General features: G+C 40.8%; 1 protein-coding gene across 1 annotated transcript in view; it reads left to right on the top strand.

The window, feature by feature from the left end:
• Positions 1-13,561: 13,561 nt before the first annotated feature.
• The window catches only part of LOC106694615 (translation initiation factor IF-2-like), a 3,496-nt gene continuing 2,558 nt past the window's right edge, over positions 13,562-14,499 (top strand). Inside the window, exon 1 of the mRNA XM_023743507.1 lies at positions 13,562-13,697. Coding sequence (XP_023599275.1) covers positions 13,562-13,697 — 136 coding nt within the window. The remainder of the gene's footprint in view (positions 13,698-14,499) is intronic.

Below are 14,499 nucleotides of genomic sequence, written 5' to 3'. Positions count from 1 at the left end.
GTGCTGTTAGATGAGCCTGTCACAGCATCCCCTGCCTTATAAAGGAGAAGAACCTTTAATTTAATTATTGTTTGTTATCTTTCTGTTCATTCATTCATTCATTCATTCATTAGCAAATACTGGTTAAGGAGCTTACTGAATGCCAGACCCTCTTTGAGCTCAGGATTCAATGGTGAGAAAAACTAGAGGGTTCCTGTTCTTCTGGAGCTTATCATCCTGTGGAAGAGACAGAAGATGAATCAAATAATCAAACAAAAAAATATAAAAACATTTCCAAGGAAGGATATGGTGTTGCGACAGTATGTAACCAGGGGATTGAACCTGATCTGAGGTGAGGAAATGTTTCCTGTGGAAGTGACATTTGACCTGAACTCTGAAGGATGAAAATGCTCACTCAGCAGAGGGCGGAGGAGAACGTGTTCTAAGAGGAAATACCCTTGACGGTGTGAAGTTCACGGTGGCAGAGCAGAGCGAGCTGGGTGAGCGTGCTCCAAGCTGTGCCGGAGACCGAAGGCTGGCTCAGAGCAGGCAACATCTCGCAGACCTTTGTAAAGAGCTTCCTCTTTTCCCCAAGAGCTGTGCTGGGGGCAGGGGGTTGCATTTATAATGGTGGCCCTTGGAGGGCAAGGTCATTGCTTTATTTTTGTTTTGTTTTTCTGCTTTTTTTAAATGGTGCATTTAAAAAATGTTTACTTTTAATTATAGTTGCCATACAATATTTTATTAGTTTCAGGGCTACACCATAGTGATTCAACATTTTTATATACCTTACAAAGTGATCATCACAATAAGTCTAGTAGCCCTCTGTCACCGTCCATAGTTAATACGATACAACTGGCTCTGTTCCCCATGCTGCACCATGCATCCCTAGGAAGGCCACTGCTTCATGACACCACCCGGCAGATGACTCATGGTGTCATCCCTAATTCCTTAATTCCTTTATTATGCAGGCTTAAAGGTCGGACAGAGAAAATTGTGGATAGTGGCAACTATTAAAAAACATACTAAAATACTAAAAGTGGTGGATCCAGATACATAGAATCAAACACCATCTCTCCTCCCGACTTAGTCCATGCTGTGCCACTTTAAAATGTTTTGTTATAGTAAAATACGCTTAACTTAATATTGACCATTTTAACCATTCTTCGAGTGTATAATCCAGTGGCATAAAGTGTAATCACACCGTTGTGCAACCATCACCACTCTCCCTTTCCACAATTTTTCATCTTCAACTTTCTGTTACACAGTGTCTCCCACTTCCGCTTCCCCCAGCCCCCGGGGAACCACAATTCTACTTTCTATCTCTAGAATTTAGTGGTTACCTCATATAAGTGATATCTTACAATATTTGTCCCTTTGTTTCACTTTGTTTGGTGTGTGTTTTTTAATCCTCATCTGAAGATTATTTTTCTATTGATTTCTAGAGAGAGTGGAAGGGAGGGAGGAAGGGAGGTAGAGAGAGAAACATCAACATGAGACACATCATTGGTTGCCTCCTGCACACGCCCCAACTGGGGCTGAGGAACTTACAATGGAGATAGGTGCACATGAATGGGAATTGAATCTGTGACCTGTTGGTCCGCAGTGATGGCGAACCTTTTGAGCTCGGCGTGTCAGCATTTTGAAAAACCCTAACTTAACTCTGGTGCCGTGTCACATATAGAAATTTTTTGATATTTGCAACCATAGTAAAACAAAGACTTATATTCTTGATATTTATTTTATATATTTAAATGCCATTTAACAAAGAAAAATCAACCAAAAAAATGAGTTCACGTGTCACCTCTGACACGCGTGTCATAGGTTCGCCATCACTGACATAGACCATGCTTACCTGTCTCCTCGGAGGCAGGGTGCCAATGTATGGGATGGCTGCTGGGGAAAGCAGCAACTAGGGGCCCAGGCTCAGTGAGTAGACGTCCAAGCATGGAGCAGAAAGTTTTCTTTTGTCACTGTGCCCTCTTGTAAGTCATGATAGCTCACCAGGCAGTCACAGCCCCAGAATCTTGGTCTGTCCTGGCTGCTCTGTGGGTATCAAACTACTGTTGCCTACTGCCAGAGACTTACGGATGGGAGCCCCGGAGGAAATGTTACTAATCCCAAGAGAATGGTGGCGTGGGAATGGCAAAGTGTCTGCCTCGCCTTGCTTCGGCTCCTTTGCCTGTGCTTATCCAGCAGTTAGGGAAGGTCAAGGATGATGCAACAGGAAGCCAGAATCTTTTGTTCTTGAGCAATTTAAATTTGGAAAGATTGGGGCCAAAGCTGTGCTATAAAGGGAAGTGAGCACAGGCTCGTGGCTGCTGACCTGGGAGCACCTACAGACTTGAGGACTAAGGGGAGACTGGGGCCAGGATATCTGAGAGGCGCCCAATTCGCAATAGTCTCCTTCCCCCAGGAAGGGCTCACACCCTCCCTAGGCAGGGAGATTCAAGAGGAGTGGGATTCCCCAATAGGAGGACCAACACGAGAATAATTGGAGCAAAAGTTGGCATAAAAGTCTCTAAAACAGGTTTTTGCAGCCCCTGAGAATAAAGGTGGCTTGGAAGATCCTCGTGAGGTGCCCATCCACTTACCTGGAGGCGTGTGACAAGTGTCTGGTGTGATAACAACATGGACCTGGCAGGAATGGAGGAGAATGGATGGTTCCAGTGCGAGTCCTAAACTTCAAAGGCAGAGGGACAGATCCTAATGGTTCAGTCTCCTCAGTAAGGAGAAGGGCTCAAGGTGAGTAGACACAGCAGCGCTGGGGATAGACAGGTCCGGCCCCTGCCCAGGAGCAGCAGCTTGAGAAGGATGCAGAAAAGATGGTTGGATAAACCATACCAGTAAACGTGTCGGTGGCTGTGTGTGTTAGACAGCACGATAGAATATATATGTGTTATTTATAGGGGCTGAAAGGCCCCAAATCTGCAGTGGAGACCAGCAGGTTGGAGACACAGGAAAGTGGATGGTGCAGATGACGTCCAAATACGTCTGCTGGAGAATCCCCTTCTGCTTGAGGAGGTCTGTCTTTTTGTTCTATTCAAGTCCTCAACTGATTTGATGAGGCCCTCCCAATACCATCGAGTCGTGGTCGGCAAACTGCGGCTCGCGAGCCACATGCGGCTCTTTGGCCCCTTGAGTGTGGCTCTTCCTAAGCCTCAGGAGTACCCTAATTAAGTTAATAACAATGTACCTACCTATATAGTTTAAGTTTAAAAAATTTGGCTCTCAAAAGAAATTTCAATCGTTGTACTGTTGATACTTGGCTCTGTTGACTAATGAGTTTGCCAACCACTGCCATAGGGCAATCTGCTCACTCAAACTTCACCAATTTAAATGTTAATCCCATCCAAAAACACCCTCCAAGTCAGCACAGAAAATGATGCCGCTAATCGGGGCCAGCCTTGGTGGATCAGGGCTGGGCTCAGCCGTGTATCTGCAGTCAGCGGGGAGAGGGTGGAATGGTCCATCTCTGCTCCACATGTCTTTCATCTCCCAGCAGCTAGCTTAGGCTTTCTCACTTGTGGGCTGTGAAGGTTTCACAGGGAGCGAGCCCTTGAGGCCCAGGCTCAGAGCAGATGTGCCATCGCCTCAGCAGCACTCTGCTGGCCAAAGTGGGTCAAGAGGCCAGCCAAGATTCAAAGGGTGGAGAAGTCATTGTGTCTCTTGATGTGCAGAGCTTCAGCGTCACGTGACCAAGACTATGTATTCAGGGAAAGGAAAAGTACGGCCACGTTTGCAAACAGTCTAAGAGTGACAGTAGCACTAAAGATGGTTGGACTTCCTCAAGCAGAAGGGGATTCTCCAGTGACTGTAAGGTACGCTGCTCTTGTTTGGGGAGAGTTGGGGGTCCCTGGTATTACCAGGTGTTTGAAATGCTTTTCCGGGGTGAATCGAGTAGCACTTGAGGAAGTAACATGGATTGGCAGAAAGATAATGAGCTTTAAGATCAGACAGATCTAGGTAGGACTTGATCAGGGACACTCCAGTCTATACAGCACCTTCATGTGTGTTAAGAAAAAGGCAACCCTTCTCTCCAGCTGGCACTGCCCCCCCTGGAGGGCTCCCCCTCAACCAGGCTTCCTTGTGTGTGTACACAGTGGTACACAACCTGCACTAATGTGTGTGGTAGCCCTCAGCTGTCAACACTGGCCAGTGTACTTCACCTCTGAGCTTCCATTAACACTTCTGCTGATGGGAATCACAATACCTCCCTCCCAAAGGCTGTGTGAGGATTCAATGAATGAAAGTGCCGAGCATACTCAGTGCTTGGTGAGCCAGATATATCAATATCTTCTATGAGAGGCCACAGTGAAGAGTACATTAGAACATTCAAGGATGCCCGAGAGTCTCTGGCCAAAAAAATTATGAAAGGATGGAGAAGGAAAGAAACATATGGTGGATTTGAATCATTGAAATTTATTTGGAATGAAGGAGCAGTTCAAGAGGCCTGTCCTTTACCCTCATCCTTTCCACCCCAAATTTACACCAATTTTGCAAAGTGTTTGCTGCAATAACTGAAACAGGATACCATTATCTTGTTGAGACCCAATTTAAAAGTTATTTACAGTGAAATAGAAAACATTTCAAGTTACTGAATGAAGAGAGAGGAGAAGTAAAAATAGAATAAGAGTCATGCTTCTTACCAACAAATAAAATGTTCATATATGAAAGAGTAGATCAGAAATTAAACCAAAGTGTAACACAAGTCATACATCCACAGGTCTCACTAGAAGTTGAGTTTTCACTTACCCTGGGTGTTCATTTACACGTGCAGTCGGTAGAGCCTAGAAACAAGTAAGCACTGTTGTGAGATGCCTCTTCATTACTAGCTCTAATCTCCTCTCACCTGATGCTCACAGGCCATTATAAAATCCATTTTACTTCTGGCTTCAGAAATTAAAATGAAGGTAGGAGTCAAAGTGTATATTACATTAGGGATTATTGCCTGTGGCACTCTATGTGAACCAGGTGACGCTGGGCCATTTTAATTAAGAATTCGTTTTCAATAACAACACAAGCAAATGAATAACACTAAGTCAACATTGAAACAGTTGCAGGTGGGGGGATTATGGGAATAACTGAGATATGCAGTTGTACTATAGGCTTAATGTGCAGAGTTCACTTATGCATTAGAAAAAATCTTTGAAGCAACTGAATAAAGATGTTAACACAGGGCATGGAAATCTTTTGAGCATAAAGAGAAGATGACTGCTGGTGGCGGGGGAAGAGGAAATGTTGTACTTCTATTTAAAATTGGAAGAAAAGCAAGGTCACTAAAGAATACTGTGTTTTAAATACAAAAGTTTTCTGAATGTTGACTTAGGAAGAGAATTTTCTGGGATATTTTTGTTTAATCATCAATGCTTTTCACCTGTCATTTCACCTACCATTTATTGAACACCTACTATGTATCCAATACAAATACACAGTATTTAATCTAAATACCTAAGAGATGAATAGTTTCCCTATTTACTGATGAGGAAACAACTGGAGAAATTATGTTGCTCAAGGTCACATGCTTAGATTGTAGTAGAGTTGGAGTTCCAACCTGAGTACATCTAATTCTAAAACATGTTGTTAATTATGAGGCTACACTTGTCTGTCTCTCTTTCTGTCCCCAAGAGCACTGATTATTCAAGCTTTTGATGCCACAACTAAACATAACAGAAAAAAGTTCAGGAACCAAAGTTTTAGATTAATTTCACCATAATATTCTAAGTGACGTTTCGATAAGAGATTTGGGTGTATTTTCAAAGTTTTGTTTTTAAAACACAAGTGGGGTGTGTGTGTATCCCTTCATAAATATTCTATATATCATACATATGCCATGGGAAGTCTTCATTATTACAGGATATAACATTGTTCTGAATTCATCACGAAGAAAACACTCATATTCAGGAAGGGTTCCCATTGTATTTAAAATGCTTTATCTCTTAAGATGGGTGGTTGGTTTCATATTACTCTCTATGCCTTGTTTCATTTAAAATTGACTCCACTGAAATCAGAGCGTTATTGAATGATGTAGATGTACTCAACATTTTGTAGAAATGATGACTAAGGGGGGTTCATTATGGAACCTCACATACCCCTTTAGAAAACCCTCATTGGACATACCTTGTTTTCCAAATCTCTTTACTTTGCTGCCAATCATAAGGTCTCCTCTTTCTATTCCCAATTCTCCCCATCTCTCCACTTTACAGATCACCCTTGAGGTTTTCTTATTTTCTTGTTTATCCAAATCAGCTTAATTTTTTTCATAGCTCTACCTCCCAACTTGAAAATCTCCAGTCTGCCTGTGGCTGAAGATATTGTTTGTCCTGAGCAAACAGAAGACCATCCTGTTACCAGGATCATTCTCTTTAGAAGGGGAGTAGAAATGACCAAAAAAATAAAATAAAAATTGTTATGACAGAACATAGGAAACATAGTCTTATTTGAAACCAAATTTGGCTACAGCTCCTTCTGCCTCCTATGGGTGGGGTGGGTACGTAAGTCACATCAGGGAAAGTAAATCTCTCTCTTACTTTTTGCTTCAGAGACTAGTGAGGAAAGAAAGAAGGAAAGACTGACGCTCCCTCAGTTCTCAGCCACAGCATGGGGGTGCATTTGCGGAAATAGGAGCCTAACCCAGCCATCACCTTTCCATGTGCAGATGAATTCCCAGAGCACACATTGACGTCACTCTTCCTTTCTCTGAAAACCCCACAGTCACAGGAAACTTAGGGGAGAGATTTTCCCCTGCTATTATTGACAACTCTTCAGAGGCTACAGTGATATTTTTAATGCCCTTCATAATGTCAAAGGACTTCCACCAATTCCTAATTGGTTCCTGATCTTTACCTTTTCTGATAACTGGTCTGTCAAGTTGTAGCAAACTTTAACTTAACTATCCAGGGGGCTACTCTTCCTGAGTACGTTTTTGGGTCACTTCCTGCATTATCGCTCATATTTCATTAGCCATCTAGGGTTATAACATACAAAAAAGAAAAAGTCCAAAGCATGAGGGCACTAATTCTACTGTGATGGCCAAGTCAACCATAAAAATATGTATTTAAGCTAACTGCATCCTAAAGCAAGCCTGCCAGTCAGCTTGTCTCCCCATGTACTCAAGGTTCCTATTGGGTCTTCCTATTCAAGGAAGTGTCCTATAGGAGAAAGATATACTTCCCAACAGCCAAGAAAGTCCATGCCAGCCAATCAAAACAGTCAGCATAATTCTTCATTTTTAAATCTAAACAATAACTATTGCTCACCAGAAATATCTGAGAAAACTAGTACCATGAGGAAAATAAGGAGGAAAAACTGACTCCAGAGGAAACAGAACTAATTCAGTTAACTGAATAATAATAATAATAGCAAATATTTAGCATATGAATATCACCAATAATAATATGTAGCATTACTGAACACTGACTCTGAGCCAGGTCCGGATTTAAACACTATACATTAACTTATTTAATACAAACAAAAATTCTATTATGATCCCCATTTTACAGATGGAGAAACTGAGGCTCAGAGAAGCTGAGTAAAATACCCAAGGTCACACAGCTCATAAGCACCAGGTCTATCTACAGCCAAAACTCATGTTCTTAGTCCCTATGCTATATTGCATTGAAAGCTTTAATCTTTGAGTTTTAGACATTTTAAAGTCCTCATTAACATTTGACCCTAGGGACCCATCAACTTAACAAGTGACTTGCTCGGGAAAGGGTGAGAGCTTGAGTTGGTTGCCATCTTCATACACATTGGGAGACAAGACTGGTATATCAGGCCTAAAACTTCAAGAATTCCTACAAGCTTCATTCTATAACAGGATAGCAACACTAAAACTTGCTGCATCCAGATCTTCCAAGACCAGAAAAATCTGGAAGACATCTATTTAGAGAAATATCAAATGCAGCTTTCTCAGAGGTTGGGGATGTTGGGCATAGATATCAAGCTGTGTAATCTAACCCACTGAAACTTGTTAGAGAGGTTTATACAATTAACGTGCAGGGCAAAATGATCCAGAAAAACTGGTTATCTAGACAGGCCAAGGATGGCTAAGTAAGGTCGAATTTTTATTATTCAACTGAAATAATTCAGTAGGATTTTACAAATCTGACTTACAATTATTTAAAAATATATGCCACAAAAATTTGGCAAGGTTTGCTTTATATTAATGAATTGAAACACTAAGACCATTATCTAGCTATTTCAACTCGTCTACTTTTTCCTGATATCTGGTGGTGAGGATAATTTTGATAAAGACATTTAAATAATTGAGCAAAAATGAGTTTGTTTTGCATATGTGTCTGGGCGGAGGGGATTATAGTGACGTGAACACACTCAATAATTATCTCTAGTCTCTACTTCACTCTGATAGAGCATTTCTTCCTTTGAAGTACTTCTGTATTTGTCAGTTCAGGCTGCCATAACAAAATAGCATAGACCGGTTGGCTTAACAACATAAACGTATTTTCTCACAGTTCCGGAGGCTGGAAGTCTGAGAGAAGGACTAATGCTATAAGAGAAGAACCCCACCCTATGACCTAATTTAATCTTAATTACCTCCTCAAAGCCCTACCTCCACATACAGTCACATTAGGCTTATAGAGCCAATGAATTTAGGGGGCCATGACTCAGTTCATAGCAACTTTCCACAATGTACTATGTGTATATCACTATAATAGTACACTCCTTCCATTGAAATACTTCCTCTCATGCACCTATGAGTGTTTGATTTTTCAGTCTCCAAGGGGAGAAAAAACCCCCACTATATCATTTTTGGAGATTAAGACCATTTCTAAAGAAAAAGGTCAAAGTAGGGGAAGGATATAGAGATGTATCATTAAGCGTGATTGGTAATGAAAAGAATGGAATGTCAGGAGGATGAATTAGTGAGAAGAGGAACCAGTAAAGTGTCCTCTTCAAGAATCAGCTCTCATAGAATTTCCAAAAATTTACATAAGACCAGTTGCCCTGGATGAAAAAATAAATTAATAAATAACCTAATTGACATTTTTGGGCAAAGTTCAGCTCTTTAAAACTTCAAAAGAAAAAAGAATGAAAAAGAGTTTCCCATAAGAAAATGAATATTACTTGTTTGGTGTGGGGTTTTTTTCTTATCTTTTTTTAACTCTGAGGTCTACTGTGGAGTTATTTATGAATATAGGATATGAAGTTGTTTGTTGTTTAGTTAGAGAAATTCTAAAATGCAGATATTTTCAAATCTTAGATATAGCACGCAAATGCATTGGAAGCCAATTCTGAAAGGATAGCATGTCTTTTGCCATAAAAATGGACATTTACTGAAAGTTCAACATAGAAAAATATTCTGGAAATACAGGTTTTATATCTCAATGAAAACAATATTCTGTATTTGCCTTTACTATGTTTCAATAAAAACAATACCAGTTATTTGCTTTTATATCACTTATAAAACACTTTTACACAAATTATCTCACTTGAAGTCGACCACAAACCTCTGAGATTGATAGGTAAGTTATGAGGGACAACTCACAGATTGGGAAACTGAGATTTAGAGGTTAAATACATTTTTCAATGTGGAAAAGAAAAGATTATCATGGGCTTATCCTCAGTTAACAATTTAGGGAGGGAAGAAGAGAGAGCTATTATTGGTGAGGGGAAAGAAAATAGTTCCAGGAAATGTTATGTAGAAACATGAAGACTAACCTCCTGCATAATGATTTAAAATTGCAATATGGGAACATAAGCACTGAAATGAGGCATGTAAGGAGCCTCATTTCACTAAAACTGAAAACTGGCTCTATAGAGGCCCAATAAGTAGGATGATGTGTGACATTAAGTGAAGCAAAGGCTTAATGAGCCTCACTCTCTGACTTGAGGGTGGCATGTACAAGTCTATTATTAAAAACAATGTCACCTCAGATTCTCTAGGAAGCAGGGAGTCCATGAGCAGATTTTTATTAGAAAAGAAAATACATACACACCCCTAAGATATATATATATGTATATATATATATATTTAACATAAATATTAAAAAGATCTATTTTTATTTAACATAAATATTAAAAAGATCTATTTCTATTTAAAACATTGAGACCATGCACAGAAAAATAAAATATTTTATTACAAAATAATTTTTAATGTAGACTATTTCTTACGTCAGTGCAAGAATATCCGCTGAGAAAAAAAGACTTAATTTCATTTTATAAATAGCTATGGATTAGAATATAACAATAGTTTGAACTCTGCTATTGCTGTGCATTTAAAGCCAAGATGATGACTGTATTGAAAAAGAGGGAAGAGAAAATCAATAGATTATTGCTTCAATGAAGCTCACAACAGTGCTGATTAGAGAACACAAATAGATGGCATGATAGGAAAATAACTATAAACTGGGTATGGATTTAAGCCTATGTTAAGACCATTCTTAACTGCATTGTATCTTTAGAAAACACGCATTGAAATTACAACAGCAAATTAAATCTATTCGACCACAAAATTTCATACATAAGAAATAGCATTTATTAATGATCTGGAAGAGGGAGTAAATAGCATGTTAATGAAATTTGCAAATGATACTAAATTGGAAGGTGTTACAAACAAAGACAAAGACAGGGGTTTAATACAAAGGAACCTAAAAGTGGGGGAAAAGCCAATGGTGGCCCCTCCCCCCCCCAAAAAAAAAGCAAATAAAAACTTATAAAAATATTCACTGGAAAAAGTTCAACTTGAGAAAAAAATAATACAAGAGAAGTATGGCTGCAAAAGTGACTCTAGAATTTGATCAGGGTTTTTTGATTATAATAGACTGGTTAATTCACTCTTGAGAGGGCCTGGGCCCGCTGCTGGGAAGCAGTCATTGCTTTGCTCCACTATCCTCTCTCTAGGCAGACCAGAGGAACCACATTGCTTAGTTGTAGACCTTTTGGAGACAAGCAAAATTAAAAAAACATAGAGACCAGGCATATCAGTTAACAGAACAAAACAAAAAAACTACACTGAAACAAAAAGAATGACTAGTGAAGACACACGATACGTATGGGTGTTATCTAATGGAGTGTTTATAATCAAGAGCAGCCACGAGTGTAAAACTCTTAGCTCAGTGCATGGCATATGAGAAGTTAGTAGATATTAACAATCACAATTATTATTCTTATTATTCTCATTATTATTATTACTACTGCTACTAGTATTAGTACAACCGTGAGACAATTCCTTCCTGGCAATGCCTTTACTCAGATACTGAAGGGATTTATTCCTTGAACTTGTTCAATGCTCTTGGGCCTTTGTACTGGTTGTTCTTTTTTTTTTTTTTAATATATTTTATTGATTTTTTACAGAGAGGAAGGGAGAAGAATAGAGAGTAACATCGATGAGAAAGAAACATCGATCAGCTGCCTCCTGCACACCCCCCACTGGGTATGTGCCCGCAACCAAGGTACATGCCCTTGACCGGAATCGAACCCAGGACCCTTGAGTCCGCAGGCCGATGCTCCATCCACTGAGCCAAACCGGTTAGGGCTGGTTGTTCTTGTTATAGTACCTTTCCCTCCTTTTTGTCCAGTGAATTTTCTTCATTCCTCTTGAAGGGACTTAGCAATTCTTTGTCTTGGAAGCCTTCACTGACCTCCCCAAACGGTCAGGTGCCCTGGTGTGAGCCCCCATCGTTGCCTCTCTAAGAGCACATCGCAGCATAATGGCTTGTGTCTTTCCTGGCTCTTCCATTTCACTCTGAAAACGCTGTGATAATAGGGACCACACCTGAGTCACTGTTATGATCACAAAGCTCAGCCAGTGTGCCTGCCATTCAGTAAATGTTTGTTCAATAAAATTCGCCGAAGTCCCCAATTTCTCTTCTTGCCCTGCTGCTCCATTCATACCCTAGATCACCTAAATAAATTTGGTACCCGACATATTCTTGTGCATCCTCGAGTCCTCAGGTTAGATTGTAAACTAAGCTCAAACAATGACCTGATCTTCATTTGTGATTTTAAGGAAATGGCTACCTATCGTAAAAGATGTTTGAGTGTGTGCCTTAATTTCCCAGGGACTCAGACTGTTGCGGGAGATAAAGCATCACACCTTATAGGAACAGTCGTTAATGCTTAGCTATGATCCAGACACAGACTACCCACAATCTAAGATGGAGAACTGAGATGGCCAGGGAGAATGCTCCTGGGTACTAGCTCTCATCATAGCTCTTCTCACTGGAAGGGGAGGAAAGGCCACACAGGACACTTTCCTTTTAAGTTACCTTTCCTTCTTTCCTTAATAGAATTTATGTCTGCACTTTGCTGATCTACTGATAGTTGGTGGCACTTCCAGAATTTCTATTTAAGAGGAACTCACGGACAACAATCTCACTGGATGAAAGGAGGCTAGGAGACTTTCTCTTTAAGGTAAATTTGCATAGCAAATACACTGTTTTTAGTGTCATTGCATGTTTATTTTGGAGGGTGTTCTTGGGTACAAGTGGGTGCTAAGGACTCCCGATCCACCCCACTCCTGAGAGTACATCTATTTTTAGTATAGAGACTAAAAAAAAGAAAAAGGAAGGCTTGATAAGAGAATATTTTGCTATTTACGTTTATAAACCTATAAGGGTGAAAACTAACCATTATGCTTCCAAAAAGATTTGAAAGTTTGAAGAAGTCAGCCATAGGAATAAGCACTAGACTACAGTTATTAGGTTCTTTTGCCTAAAGAGATCAGTATAGTCATAAGGAAACAGGCAACTTGACCAAAGAAGAGTCATACTAGAGGCAATCAGTTCATCACACAATTATGTATATACTTCAGCTATGGACACAAATAATAAAATATAAGTTATGACCTCAAGATGCTGGCAACATAATTGGGGATACAAGAGAATGTCTACCAGATTATCATTTAGGCATGTCTGTGAGACTCCTCCTTACTGTTCACTGTTCCTGCTGGTTATTCTCTTAGCCAGTTATAAGAGGGGGGGATAGAATGAAGAAAAAATGGATAGGAGGGAAGGGTCATGTGGCTAAACATATTGACTCCTAAGGCATGTGCTCCGAATTTAAAGCAATACATTCATAGTTTTAAAGCTGGAACCTGTAGCTAACATCTAATTGGGCCTTCTTGTTTTGCAGAGGAGAAAACGGAGGCCTGCCTAGCAAAGTATCCAGCTGGTAAGTGCCAGGATTAAGACCAGGAGCCAGGTTCTCTGATCCCCAATCTCATGTCCTCTCCACCACAATGTAGTTAGTGCCTCTGAAGATCAGGTGAAATGACTGCCTTATGCCTGGGCCTATGCTAAAGAGCCTTAGTTTTCTCTTACTGTTTAGGTGGTTTTTAGAATTATTTGATTGGGAATTATTTTTTTGGAATGACAATTTTCATCGAGCCTAATTTCTCAGTTACCGAAGTAGAATCCATCCATGCTAAAATTTCTCGTCAAAGGGGAAATCCACTGAATCTGAGTAACAGACTAGAAAGCTGTTTTTCTGACCTGTATTTACCCATCCCTCCACTTTCATATCTAACTAAATGAATGATTTACAATATTTCCCTCCTGACCTCTTTTCTGTATCTCAGCTTCCTATTTCAACTGCTGCATCTCTACCTGTTTTTCGTCCCATGACCTCAGCTCAACAGGAAGCCAGCTTCTCCTCCACTATCCCTATTTCTGTCAATGACACCATCGTGTGCCCATCACCCAGGTCTGAAATCCTGGCATCATCTCTGACTCTTCCCTTCCCCTCTTCTACATCTAGTCGGTCACCAATTTCTGTGGCCTCTTCCTGAAACATGTCTCTCGATTCCACTGCTTCTTTTCTAATTCCATTTTGCACACTCTTACTCAAGCCCTCAGAGTCCCATTCCCAGGGAGTGAGAATACTTACCACTCAGGCTGCTTCCCATTTTTGCCCTGACAACTCATCCTACAACCCCCGTGGACTACTCTTTCTCTAAATCACCATGAAAATAAAAAGACAAAGACCTATTCGACCCCTTTGATGCTCCCTTTCCACATTCCCCAGTGTCCATAAGATGATAAACTCCAAAGCACAACCCCCTGGAACATGTTGCCATACTTTTGCAACATCGTCTCACTTTTCCTCCACAGAACCATCCTTCCCAATCCACAGTTACTTTTCCTCCCCGGTATCTATTTCCTCCTTCTGCTGACACCTGGCAGGGACGCGCATGTCCTCAGCTGAACTCAGCTTTGTTCAAGTCACCAACCTGGGCACAGAGCATGCCCCCTCCTCAAAATTCAGCAGGCATCTACTACAGGTTCCCCTGAGGCAGCCTGCAGCCCCGACTCCTGTAAATATCTCTGCAGGCCTGTCCCCTTCCTAACTAGATCAGGAAGATCTGCAGGGATGGAAGCAACCCCCCAACTTTGTACTGTTTGTGGATAAGGACTGACTTGACAGGACAGATGGTGATAACTTGTTTAAAAAAAAAGACGTGAAGGTACAAAGGGAAGAAGAGGCACCGGCCCCGGCGACAGGGCAGGTGGCAAGTGCCCCCGCCGAGCGCCCCCGGGTCCCAGGGATCTGGGGGCGGAG

Source organism: Myotis lucifugus, unplaced genomic scaffold (assembly GCF_000147115.1).
Source record: "Myotis lucifugus unplaced genomic scaffold, Myoluc2.0 scaffold_5, whole genome shotgun sequence".
Taxonomy (NCBI): Eukaryota; Metazoa; Chordata; class Mammalia; order Chiroptera; family Vespertilionidae; genus Myotis; species Myotis lucifugus.
The sequence above is the reverse complement of the archived record's forward strand: the minus strand, read 5'-3'. Positions and strand labels throughout refer to the sequence as shown.